The following is an 11,759-nucleotide window of genomic DNA, read 5'->3' as shown; positions in this document are numbered from 1 at the left end:
TCATCATAGAAAGACAAACATGACAGAAACATTTAATCTTTATTAGGACCTTCTATGGCTTTAGGTGATCAGTGTGGTGTTGTCTAACAGATATGTCATGAAAATTAACACACTTGACCGTTTTTTATCCTAATCATCTGTCCAACCTCGTTTAGATGACTATCACAGCAGGTGTAAAACACCTTTTCTGTGGCTTTTATCTGAAACTTTTCTTAGAGCCATTAAACAGTATTTCCCATTTCCTGGCATCTTAGAAATGTCTTAGGAACCTACTATTTATTTCTTCTTTCCAATATGTATTTCTGGGGATTTTAATTGTTTTATAACTGTTGATTTTCTTTTCCAGCACATTTTACTTTGCTTTAAATGCCGAGCTTTTAATTTGAAACTTGACTTAGACCTAACATCATCTTTTCTTCTTCTGTGGTTTTAAATTGTTGTTTTTTTTATTTTTGTATATTACATCATGTTTATTAACATTAAACATTAACATTAAATCAAGTTTCCCTTTAATATTAAACATTTCTGGTGTCACTGCAACATGTTCCCTTTTCTGGAGCTTTTAATGTGACATGTTGCAGCTCTGGTACTCTGTGCTTCCCTTTTCTTTTAATATTAAATCTTTGGCTCGAGCCACTGCAGCTTTTCCAGACCACATTAAATGATCACACTGCAGACTCTGACATATTTGGGTTTAATGTCAGGGGATGTTTGTGGATGAAAGCTATGATAGAGGAAAGTTTTGGTAGGACACATGATGTGGACAGTCTGGTAATCCCAGAATATATTAATCTAAAACTCCAGACAGCTCTAGAGAAAGTTTCAGATTAAAAGCGTTCAAGTGTTTTACATGTTATTCTGTTGGATTAAATCTGACGGAGCTGATTTATAAACACTTCACTGCCAGGTATCAGGTGACCTGCAGAGACTGATCCTACAAACAATCCACATCTCAGAAACAGAGTAAACCAAACTGCACCACAGTGATCAGACTAAACCTTCCTGACATGAACACAGCTCCTCAGTAAAAACTATGAACCAGCAGAGAGACTACACCCAGCACCATACACCACCTCTCTGACACAGTACACCCTCGGGCAGGTGGTGTCCCCATAAACAGTCGTCTAAATATCTGAGAAGCTCTGATTATTTACTATGTTCAAACAAACTGAGTGTCCACAAACGTCTGAGCTCACAGTGAAAACTGCTGGCACAGTTTGGAGGTGTTCTGCCCCCTGCTGGACACACAGAGCTACAACATGAGGATCAGAGGAGGTTGGTGCTGCTTCACCTTTAGACACAAGAAGGAGGTCAAAATATTTAAACACAGAGATTGTTTTTAAACCTGTAAAGGGGGAAATCCTGACGAACCAATCCATAACCAGAAAAGAAGATTAACTCTGTGCTGCTCCAATCAGGCATCAGCTCTGTCAGTGTGTGAGTGTGTAAAGTCACACTCACACACTGGTTTTAAGCTGGTTTTAAATGTATCTATAAAGTTTATTTCATTTTATTTAGACTTCAAAAAACAGTCCAAGTTAATTTCTTTAGACTTTTTTTTCACTTAGTGCCACCTGGAGGACAGTCAGCTCCCTGCAGCAGCTCTGGAGGACTGTTAACTGATGAAGAGCTCGGACTGCACAGCCTGCTTCATCACCGACTTCTTTAAATAAACATGACCGCGATCAGTCGCAGCACCTCAGACAAACATTTGTCACACAGCAGCCTTCACACCGACTGAGCTCCATCACAGCTTCAGAGCTCAGCTTACTAAAGTCCAAAGTTTATTTCTCTCAGGTTTATTACTTTCAGTAAAGTTTCACTTTCAGAGCCCTGACCAGCATCCTGCAGCATCTGGAGCAGCTGTGTGGTGCTGTCATGTCAATAAGAATAAAAATCTGTGGGGATGTTTCCAGCAGGGGTTATAACCTGCAGTTAGCAAGGTGTACCTAATAAAGTGGCAGTGTTTATGTCACAGTGCAGCACCATCAGAAAACGGTGGTTTACATCTCTGTTACAGGAAACCTGAAGAGTTAAAACACAAGAGAAGAAAATCTAAACGTTACACAAAGAACATAAAAGAACTAAACTTCATAAAAACTTCACAAATGATGCTTTAAATGAAAAATAAATCCCTGTAAATAATTCAACAGGTCACATATTAGAACCACCTTAACTAAAACTCTGTAGCCGCTCACTGTGGTTTGTCCCAGCAGCTCTTAGGAAACAAACTGCTAACTTCAGTGTTAGCACACACTGTTACGTTAAAAAAATAAAAGGACACTGAGCATCAGGCTTGCTACAGATCATAAAAACTAAAACCAACTTTAATAAAAGAAGACGCACACACGCGCACCACTGGAAGGCATACGCCCCACGAGCCAACTACAACTCGTGCTGGTGGTAATTGTCCAGGCCTCGATCACAAGTCGGTCTGGCTCCCCACAGGCTGAGATCAGCAACTGAGGCAGTTTAAGGTTCCTAGCACGACACTTGGGCAGAAGATCGCTCCAGCCCGATCACAGAGGCGTGGGTACAAGCAACAATCCAGAATAAAATAAAACCAGGCGAACCAGAAAAAAGTAAGCCTACTTAATAAAAACAGTTTCACGACAAGACAAGACAAGACAGCAGGCTCCACCGAGGAGGAACCCTCACAACAGCGGCTGGGAAGGCGTTTCACTCTTCCGATTAGGGTCGGGCAGTTTGCCACAGAGCGGTGAAGGCAGCAATCAAACAAATAGTATATATTTTCACTGCTATGCAGATGACACCCAGCTTTATCAATCCATGGAGCCAGATAACAAACACTAATTAGCTAAACTGCAAGAATGTCTTAAAGACATAAAGACCTGGGTGGCCGCTAACTTTCTGCTTCTTAATTCAGATCAAACTGAGGTTATTTTACTCGGCCCTGAAAATCTTAGAAATATGGTATCTAACCAGATTCTTACTCTGGATGGCATTACCTTGGCCTCCAGTAATGCTGTGAGGAACCTTGGAGTCATTTTTGACCAGGACATGTCCTTCAACACACATATTAAACAAATATATAAGACTGCTTTCTTCAATTTGTGCAACATCTCTGAAGTTTTTTTTGTTTTGTTTTTTGCCTGTCCCATTTTGAGCGGGAAGAGGGACGGTGACAAAGGGCAAAAACCAACAAAACAAACAGACATAAAATACATATATCAATCACCTGGATCACCTGTTGAAAAAGAAAAAAGAGAAAACAAGCAAAGAAAAAGAGAGCAATATAATAAACATCATCGCGATGATCTATGTGAATATAACAGTAAATATTAAATATTATTGTGCAGCACGTAAGATCGACAGCGCACAGTGTCTTTGAGGTAGCAGCCAAAAAGGGTGTAGTTTGTTTGTGAGAGCATGTATACCTTATTAATGATTTTATTCTATTAATTAATAGAATTGTGTATACCTGTGAGCGTGAGCATGCTTGTATTTAAAAGGTTCCTTCATGTGATGATCTGCTAGGGAGTGTGGGGAGCCATAGCCCCGTCCTCCTGGGCATGAAGCAGGTATGGAGGAGATCAAGGCCCCAGACATCCAGAGTCCCCAAGAGCAAAGAATACCAAGGAAGACCAACGGAGGGGCAACCGTGCCACTATCCCGAACATGATGTGACGTGAGCTCCGCCGGCAGCCAGCTGTGCCAGAGTGACCGAGCCCCAGGCTGAGAGGCCGAGGGCACCCCACCCCCGAAAGAGCCCGAGCGAGCCCCAGGCTCCAGGCACCGACAAGCAGCCACTAGGAGTGAGCCGGTGGGTACCTGGACGCCCATCCTCGGACACAAAGAACCACCAATGCACCGATGTCTGAGGGCATCTGCCACTGGCAGGGGGAGGGGTGGGGGGAGATAGGCCTCCTCTCTGGGGCCAGCTCCCCCGCTGACCCCAGTAGGCACCCCCACACCCTGCAACCCACGAGGGAAAGGGGGCCCAGGCCCATCCGGACCGTGGCCCAGTTCAGCAGTGCCGCCCGGCCCCACAGAGCCCGGGGCAGCCCATCCGACTCCACCACAGACAAAACTGCACGCACCCCGTCATCCACTTATCTTCTAGACTACACAAGACAATAGACACCCAGGCTGAGATCTTCCTCGACCTCTCTTTTATCTCTCCCCACCTGCAGAGAGGAGACCTCCTGCAAGATGTAACAGCCTCCCCCACCAGTTGAAGAGCCCCCCAGGTGGCTCGATGCACTGGCGGCACCCTGCGCCAGGGCTGGGCCCCCATACACCCACCCGCCTACAACCCCGGTGACACACCAACCAGGACCCCAGTCCCCAAGGCCCAGCCAGGGCCCCAGCCCGGAGACGGAGCACCCCCAGAACCACCCGCCTGCCCCGGACCAACCCAGGGAGAGCCAGGCTCCCAGGTCAGTAACCCACGTCCGTCAGCACAGACCCTCCCCTAGCCCCGCTGCATGCAGCCATGAGGAAACCATCACCTAAGAGCCAACAGAGCCCTTAACAGGCCATGACCGCAACCCCGGGTTGAGCCCTCCAAAGAAGACGCTTCTGGGGAATCCCCCGACGCCCCAAGCCTGTCCCTACCCCCACACCAATCACAACAGCAAACTATGACTCCCCACCCCCACTAGGTGATGGAGCTGATCAAAGGAGCCCAGAGCAATTGATCTGATGTGGTGGCAGAGGCTGTATCAAGACTAATGTAATTTAATAGATAATTTCTATATTGGTTAGAATTAAGATTATTTTTATTTTTCCAGTTCATGAGGACTGTTTTCTTGGCTATGCATAGGGCAGTGAAAACCATGTGGGCTATAGTCTTATCTGTAGTGACATTATCTAAGCTGCCCAACAAACACACTAAAGGGGAAGTTGGAATGTTACATTTCAGACACTTCGATAAGTCTTCACATATCTCGCGCCAAAACTTCTGAACTGGTGGACAGAACCAAAGAGCGTGGATATAATTGTCCGGTGTATTGGTTTGGCAGTGTGAGCAGTTGGTAGACGTAAAGCCCATCTTGAACATCCGATGACCTGTATAGTGCACTCTATGTAGTATTTTGTATTGAATTAATTGAAGACTGGGATTTCTAATTATCTGAGACCAGAAGTTTTGGTCTAAGTTAACTGATAAATCCACTGACCATTTTGCAATAGGAAGTGATATTGATTCATCTGTTTTAGAAAGCATTCTGTATATTTTGGAAAGTAATTTGGGGGTTTTAAGAGTAAGAAATTGTACTACACTTGATGGTGTTTGTAGTTCAGCTTGACCGGGTTTAAATTTCTTTTTTACTATGGATTTAATTTATTCATTAGAACTACCTAACTTTCAGCACTACTTCTTAGCCAACAGGCTTCAATTTATCTCAGGATGGCTAAAACATACCTTAGACGAACCTTGGCTAGATGTAGAACAAGCACTTTGCAATAATCTAGAGATTTCAGACCTACCATTTATCAGCTCAAACATCCAACTTCATGAATGCTTCAAAAGCTCTTCTATGACAGCATGGTGGGAGTTTCTAAAATTGATGGAGTCTCTAATCCCATGCAAACGTACACCTATCTGGAACAACCCTGACATATTACAAAACAATAATATGATAAACTTTTCAGATTGGAGTGTTAAAGGAATCAAATACTTAGAACATATATTAGAAGGAACAGAATTTATTCCATTTGACAGACTAGTTACACAGTATGGGATCAACAAGAAAATATTTTTAGAATATAAACATATAAACAAAATCAACAAGTTAGAAATATCCTGTCTCAGAGTGATGCTGAAAAAGTTGTTCATGCACTTATTACTTCCAGGCTGGACTACTGTAATTCATTATTATCAGGATGTCCAAAAAACTCGCTGAAAAGTCTTCAGCTAATCCAAAATGCTGCAGCAAGAGTACTGACAGGGACTAGAAAGAGAGAGCATATTTCTCCTGTTTTGGCTTCCCTTCACTGGCTTCCTGTTAAATCCAGAATTGACTTCAAAATCCTGCTCCTCACATACAAGGTCTTAAATAATCAGGCCCCATCTTATCTTAATGACCTTGTAGTACCACATCACCCTATTAGAGCACTTCGCTCTCGCTCTGCAGGCCTACTTGTTGTTTCTAGAGTATTTAAAAGCAGAATGGGAGGGAGAGCCTTCAGTTTTCAGGCCCCTCTTCTGTGGAACCAGCTTCCAGTTTGGATTCGGGAGACAGACACTATCTCTACTTTCAAGATTAGGCTTAAAACTTTCCTTTTTGCTAAAGCATATAGTTAGGGCTGGACCAGGTGACCCTGAATCCTCCCTTAGTTATGCTGCAATAGACGTAGGCTGCCGGGGATTCCCATGATGCATTGAGTTTTTCCTTTCCAGTCACCTTTCTCACTCAGTATGTGTTAACAGACCTCTCTGCATCGAATCATATCTGTTATTAACCTCTGTCTCTCTTCCACAGCATGTCTTTATCCTGTTTTCCTTCTCTCACCCCAACCGGTCGCAGCAGATGGCCGCCCCTCCCTGAGCCTGGTTCTGCCGGAGGTTTCTTCCTGTTAAAAGGGAGTTTTTCCTTCCCACTGTCGCCAAAGTGCTTGCTCATAGGGGGTCATATGATTGTTGGGTTTTTCTCTGTATCTTCTGTACAACATAAAGCACCTTGCACTATATAAATAAAATTGAATTGAACTGAACTGAGTTACTTTTGATGGAACTAGTAATGTAACTAAGTTACTAATTTAAAGTAACTTACCCTACACTGCTCTTCACACATGTTCATTATATTCTGATGATCCTGGATGGAGACAAACTACAGATAAGTGTGTTCAGCCCAACTAGTTTATCTCATTACAGCAGTTTGATGTTTCCCTTTGAATCCCCCTGAAGATACTGACAGTGAAGCACGTACATAATACTCCAGCCTTTCAACTCTGAGCTTATTTAGTTCTATTAATACACTGAAATCTCATTTGTGTCATGAAGAAAGTCTTTAATCAAACAGAATTCAAATATCAGAAACATTTCATATATGGAGTTAAACACGAATCATTGTTTCAACAATATATTTATTGTTGTCATAAACAGCCAAGAAGACAACAACAAACTGCTCCTCCCATTCAACACATGTCAGTCCATATCCCAGCAAACTAAATCATCTCCATTTACACACATCAAATAGAAACATGAATCACTTGTAATGATTAGAAACTTGATAGAATTTCAAATCTAGTTTGGGGAGTCATTCAGTGAGAAACAGTGAAATGATTTTCCATGTGAAAAGGTGGACAGCAGAAACAGAAAGAAACAGTGAGAACTAAAAGAGAAACAAAGAGCTTTGGAACAACGAGGCAGCAGGAGGACAGCTGCAGTTTAACAGCTTCAATTCACTGACAGGAAACAACATTAGAAACATCATCATCCTCAACTCATCTGCTCCACTGACACTGACACCTTCAAGGGCAACACCTTCACTTCATCAACAGTGCTAATGTATGGAAACATCCTGTGAGTGAAAGTGTGTGTGAAGGTGTGTATGTGTGTGTTAGTATCAGGATCAGAGAACGACAGCTTTCCTCTGTTCCAGTCCAGATTCACTCTGATCCTCTGGAGCTTCTTCTGGAATGAGAGGTCAGTGAGAGGACCTGGTGGTGACCATGCTGAGTATTCACCTTCATCAAACCATATTTTCCATAATCCAGACCATATCTCTCCCTTCCTCTGCACAGACTCTGCTAACACACCCAGTCCCCACGGTGTACTGTCTCCAACATCAACATCCCAGCTGTGAGTCCCTGAGTTGAAGCCCTCAGAGCCCAGGACAGAGCAGGAATGATCAAACCTCTCTGGATTATCAGGAAGCTGCTGCCTCTCTCCTCCTCTCACACTGGTCAGATCTTCAGACAGGATGAGGTCTGGATCAGCAGTGTTTGGGTCCAGAATGAGAGGAGTGTAGGAGACCATGTCCTTCATGTTGTTCCAGATGTTGAAGGTCAGGTTGCCCAGGTGTTTGGCCTGGTCTATCAGAGCTCCTGAGGGCAGCTGTGGATCATCCAGCAGGGGGCAGCGCTGGACTCTTTCCACTGCAGCCTTGTAGTTGTGCAGGAATGAGACGTCTTCAGCTCTCAGCTCCTCCTCTGTGGCTCTGACTGTGTCTGAAAGAGCTGCTATCTCTCTGCTCAGAGCCTCCATCTTCTCCTTCATCATCCCACTCTTCTGCTCCTCTTCCTCCCTCAGTGCAGCCAGCCTGGCCTCCTCTTCCTCTGCTAGAAACTGGTGAAGCTTCTTAAACTGCTCCTTAATCTGCCTCTCTGTGTGTCGGGCCTGGACCTTAATGTGTTCTGCTGTTTGACCAAACGTCACTTGAACTTCTTCACAAACCTTTAACTTCTTCTTTAAGGGCTCCAGAGTTTCCTGAAGTTTCTTGTGTTGTTGTGCAACTTCATCGATGGGTCTGAATCTGTGATTGGTGTGTTTTTCTGAGTCTCTGCAGACGACACACACTGGCTGCTGATGGTCCAGACAGTAGAGTTTGAGTTTCTCAGAGTGCAGACTGCAGAGAGCCTCTGAAGCTCTCTGATATCTCTCGTGTAAGAACGAATCACACGAGTTCTTTAAAGCCTTGTTTGAAGGTGGATGCTTCTTTGAAGATCTTCTCTTACAAAGTGGACACTCGTGTGTTGGTCTCTCTTTCCACCATCTCTTCAGACAGTCTTTACAGAAGCTGTGGCTACATGACAGAATAACAGGATCTCTGAAGACCTCCATACAGACCGTACAGCAGAGATCCTCCTCTGATCTGGAAGCCATTGAGTCTGTGAGTGAAGCTGAAAACAGCAGACAGGAAGTACAGTCAGTCCTGGCTCCCCTCCCTCCTCTACTACCTTCACTGAAACTTCCTTTGAGTCGTGTTTTTGCTCAAACTCACATTCAGTGTGTGGAGCGTCAGCAGCTTGAAGCAGCAGTGTTGGAGTTTTCCACTTTTCTCTCCTGTAGCTGGACTCACTCAGAGGAAGCTGCTAGTTTGGTCTGAACTCAGTCTGATCGGCTGGGCGTCTCTCTGTGCGTTTTTCCCTACTAAGGAAGAAAAACATCATGTTTCCTGCTTTGTTGCATTTGAGTGACGTGAGGGGAGGAGTAAAATGTTGCCTTTTCACTTTAACCCTTTAAAGGCGGCCGGAACTGGCACGCCGCGGTTTGCGTATCTTTTTTTAAATCCCTGTAAAACCTGCATGTTCTAAGCTGACTAATATGCTGCTAATGTCACGGGATGTGGGGAAGGAGGACCCGAAAGCTGGACTCTTTAGTGAAAACAGTGCGTTTGTTTGCTCCCTAGACTCCTGTGTGTGTGTTCTCCTCCAACGTCCGCGCTTGTGCTCCCCGCTGTCAAGTTCCTGCACAACCACTACATGCGTGCTACAGTTACTTGAGCATTTCTTCTTCGATGGAACCAGCAAGGAAGAGATTTTTTTTTATCTCATCTCTTCTAATAGAGTATACACACAGTAATAAATATCACTAATGATAAACACCATAATATAAATAAACAACACTACAGATCCTATAATCTGATTTCTGTCTTTCAGTTTATTAAAAAGTGCAGTGCTACACACTAGTTTGTGTCATTATCCAGACGTACATAAGCATGATTTTACAGTTACTAGGGGTGGGTTTTGATTATTGATGTATCGATTAAAATCTATTCTACGTTGGATAACATGTTATCGATTCATTAAAATACTGAATCGATTTTCTATATACATGTATTTTGCCCGAAATGCCAGAATCTCAGGTTAAACCTCACTAAATTTCAACAACCACCAAACAGCCAAAACAGTAAATGAGAGCAGGTACATGGATTCTGCACAAAGACGTAAACACAAAGCGCGGACCCGCTGACACATCAGAATCAGTGAGATGTCGCCTTTCTCACCCGACGGTACGTACGCGGACACGGACATGGTCGGGGCTTTAGACGACAGCTCACTGATTCTGATCCGTCGGCGGGTCCGCGCTTTTTCTTTACGCCCTTTTTTGCTGTTAGTTTGCTGTTAGTTTGATCTCTCTCCAAACAATTTTGACTGAACCAGCCAATGAAGATCCGAACTATGCTCCACACAAACATCATCATGAATTCCCTCTGACTTTTGCCGTTTTGCTTCCATTACGATAAAATCACACTTAATGCACAGCTCTCTCTCTCTCTCTCTCTCTCTCTCTCTCTCTCTCTTTCACACACACACACACACACACACACACACACACACACACACACACACACACACGTGTGTGTATTTATATCCTTGTGGGGACATCTCATTGACACAATGCTTTCCCTAGCCCCTTACCCTAACCCTAACCATCAAAAATGAATGCCTAACCCTGACCCTTACCCTAAACCTAACCATAACCTAATTGTAACCCTGACACTAAAACCACATTTTGAGGCTCAAAAATGCCTTCAAACTCGTGGGGACCGGGATTTTGGTCCCCACAAGGGCTGTTTGTCCCCACAAGTATAGTAAACTACCAATTTTTGGTCCCCATGAAGATGTTAATACCCGTCCACACACACACACACACACACACACACACACACACACACACACACACACACACTTCCCCCGATCATGTGGGTATTTAGTCTCTGGCTGTATCCCAATTCAGGGTCTGCTGCTTTAAGTACACAGCCTGAACGGTCCTTTTTTTTAAACTTTATTTGACAGAAAATGAGTATACAACATACGAACAAATGAAGTATTCAAAACAACAGAACATGAACACACACACAACCAGGGGTAAAAAGAAAAAAGTAACAATTATAAGAATACACACAAAAATTCACATATATATATTGTTTTGAGAGCCTTTTTGTTGGTGGAGTCTGATATTGATTGCATGTAGGGGAGACCGGGGATAGTTGTAACGTGGGTCAGTTGTAACGCTTCCAATTTCTCCAATCAGGGCTAAGTTTCAAATGACGTGATTCATCCTGTGCATGCCCAATTCAGTTCTGCTATCACATGTGAAAAATCAGCACATTTTGTCAAACACAGACAATTTAACACGAAAAAAGTTATTTGTATGCCAAAAAGTAAGCTTTTCTACTTCATTTCAATTTCTAATAGCATTATCTGCTTTGCAGTTAAACTCATCAAACTTAAATTATGTTATTTGTATGTCTATGGGGATATATTCTGTGTAGGTCTTTAGTGCTAATGTTTTAGCCGTTGGCTGTAATGTTAGCTAGTTCATGGCTATAGGAGTCTGGGTCAGTTGTAACAATAATGCAGATGTTACAACTTACCACACTATTACTTTAACTTATATTAAACAAGTTGGGGCAACGACATCAACAGAGAGAAGTTGCCTTTGTATATGCGGTTAATGCCATTGGCAACACAATTCCTCCACTGTTTGTCTTCCCACACGTACATTATGCAGACCACTGTGTCAGAGATGGACCAGTAGGAAGTATTGTTAGTGGAAATAAATCAGGATGGGTGCCACTACCTTAAAAGAGCTCCAATTTACAGACAGAAATGTCAAAAATGTTACAACTATCCCCGTTCTCCCCTACATTTCCACATCCTTAAAAAAATGACAAAAATATGGTGTTTTGTTAGTAGCCTGAATGGTCCTCAGGGGCCGCGTACTCAAAGACTGCTAAGGCCGGAAGTGCGATGCTTGTAGGCTTGTGAAATGGGATGGTCTAGCCCATAGCTGGACTGGCCATCGGGCATAACAGGCATTTACCCAATGGGCCGATGGTGATTTT

At 43.5% G+C, this 11,759-nt stretch overlaps 1 protein-coding gene across 1 annotated transcript; it reads right to left on the bottom strand.

Moving 5' to 3' along the window:
- Window positions 1-6,970: 6,970 nt before the first annotated feature.
- Window positions 6,971-9,048, bottom strand: LOC134623091 (nuclear factor 7, brain-like). Its single transcript, XM_063468300.1, has 2 exons — window positions 8,910-9,048; window positions 6,971-8,808 (listed from the first exon to the last, which is right to left on the bottom strand). Exon 2 carries the CDS (start codon window positions 8,789-8,791, stop codon window positions 7,406-7,408), a length of 1,386 nt encoding a protein of 461 aa, XP_063324370.1. The 5' UTR covers window positions 8,792-8,808; window positions 8,910-9,048; the 3' UTR covers window positions 6,971-7,405.
- Window positions 9,049-11,759: the final 2,711 nt, after the last annotated feature.

The sequence above is a fragment of the Pelmatolapia mariae genome, unplaced genomic scaffold (genome assembly GCF_036321145.2).
Source record: "Pelmatolapia mariae isolate MD_Pm_ZW unplaced genomic scaffold, Pm_UMD_F_2 NODE_ptg000392l+_length_51772_cov_1, whole genome shotgun sequence".
NCBI lineage: Eukaryota > Metazoa > Chordata > Actinopteri > Cichliformes > Cichlidae > Pelmatolapia > Pelmatolapia mariae.
Note: the sequence above shows the minus strand (reverse complement) of the source record. Positions and strands in the feature narration are given on the sequence as shown.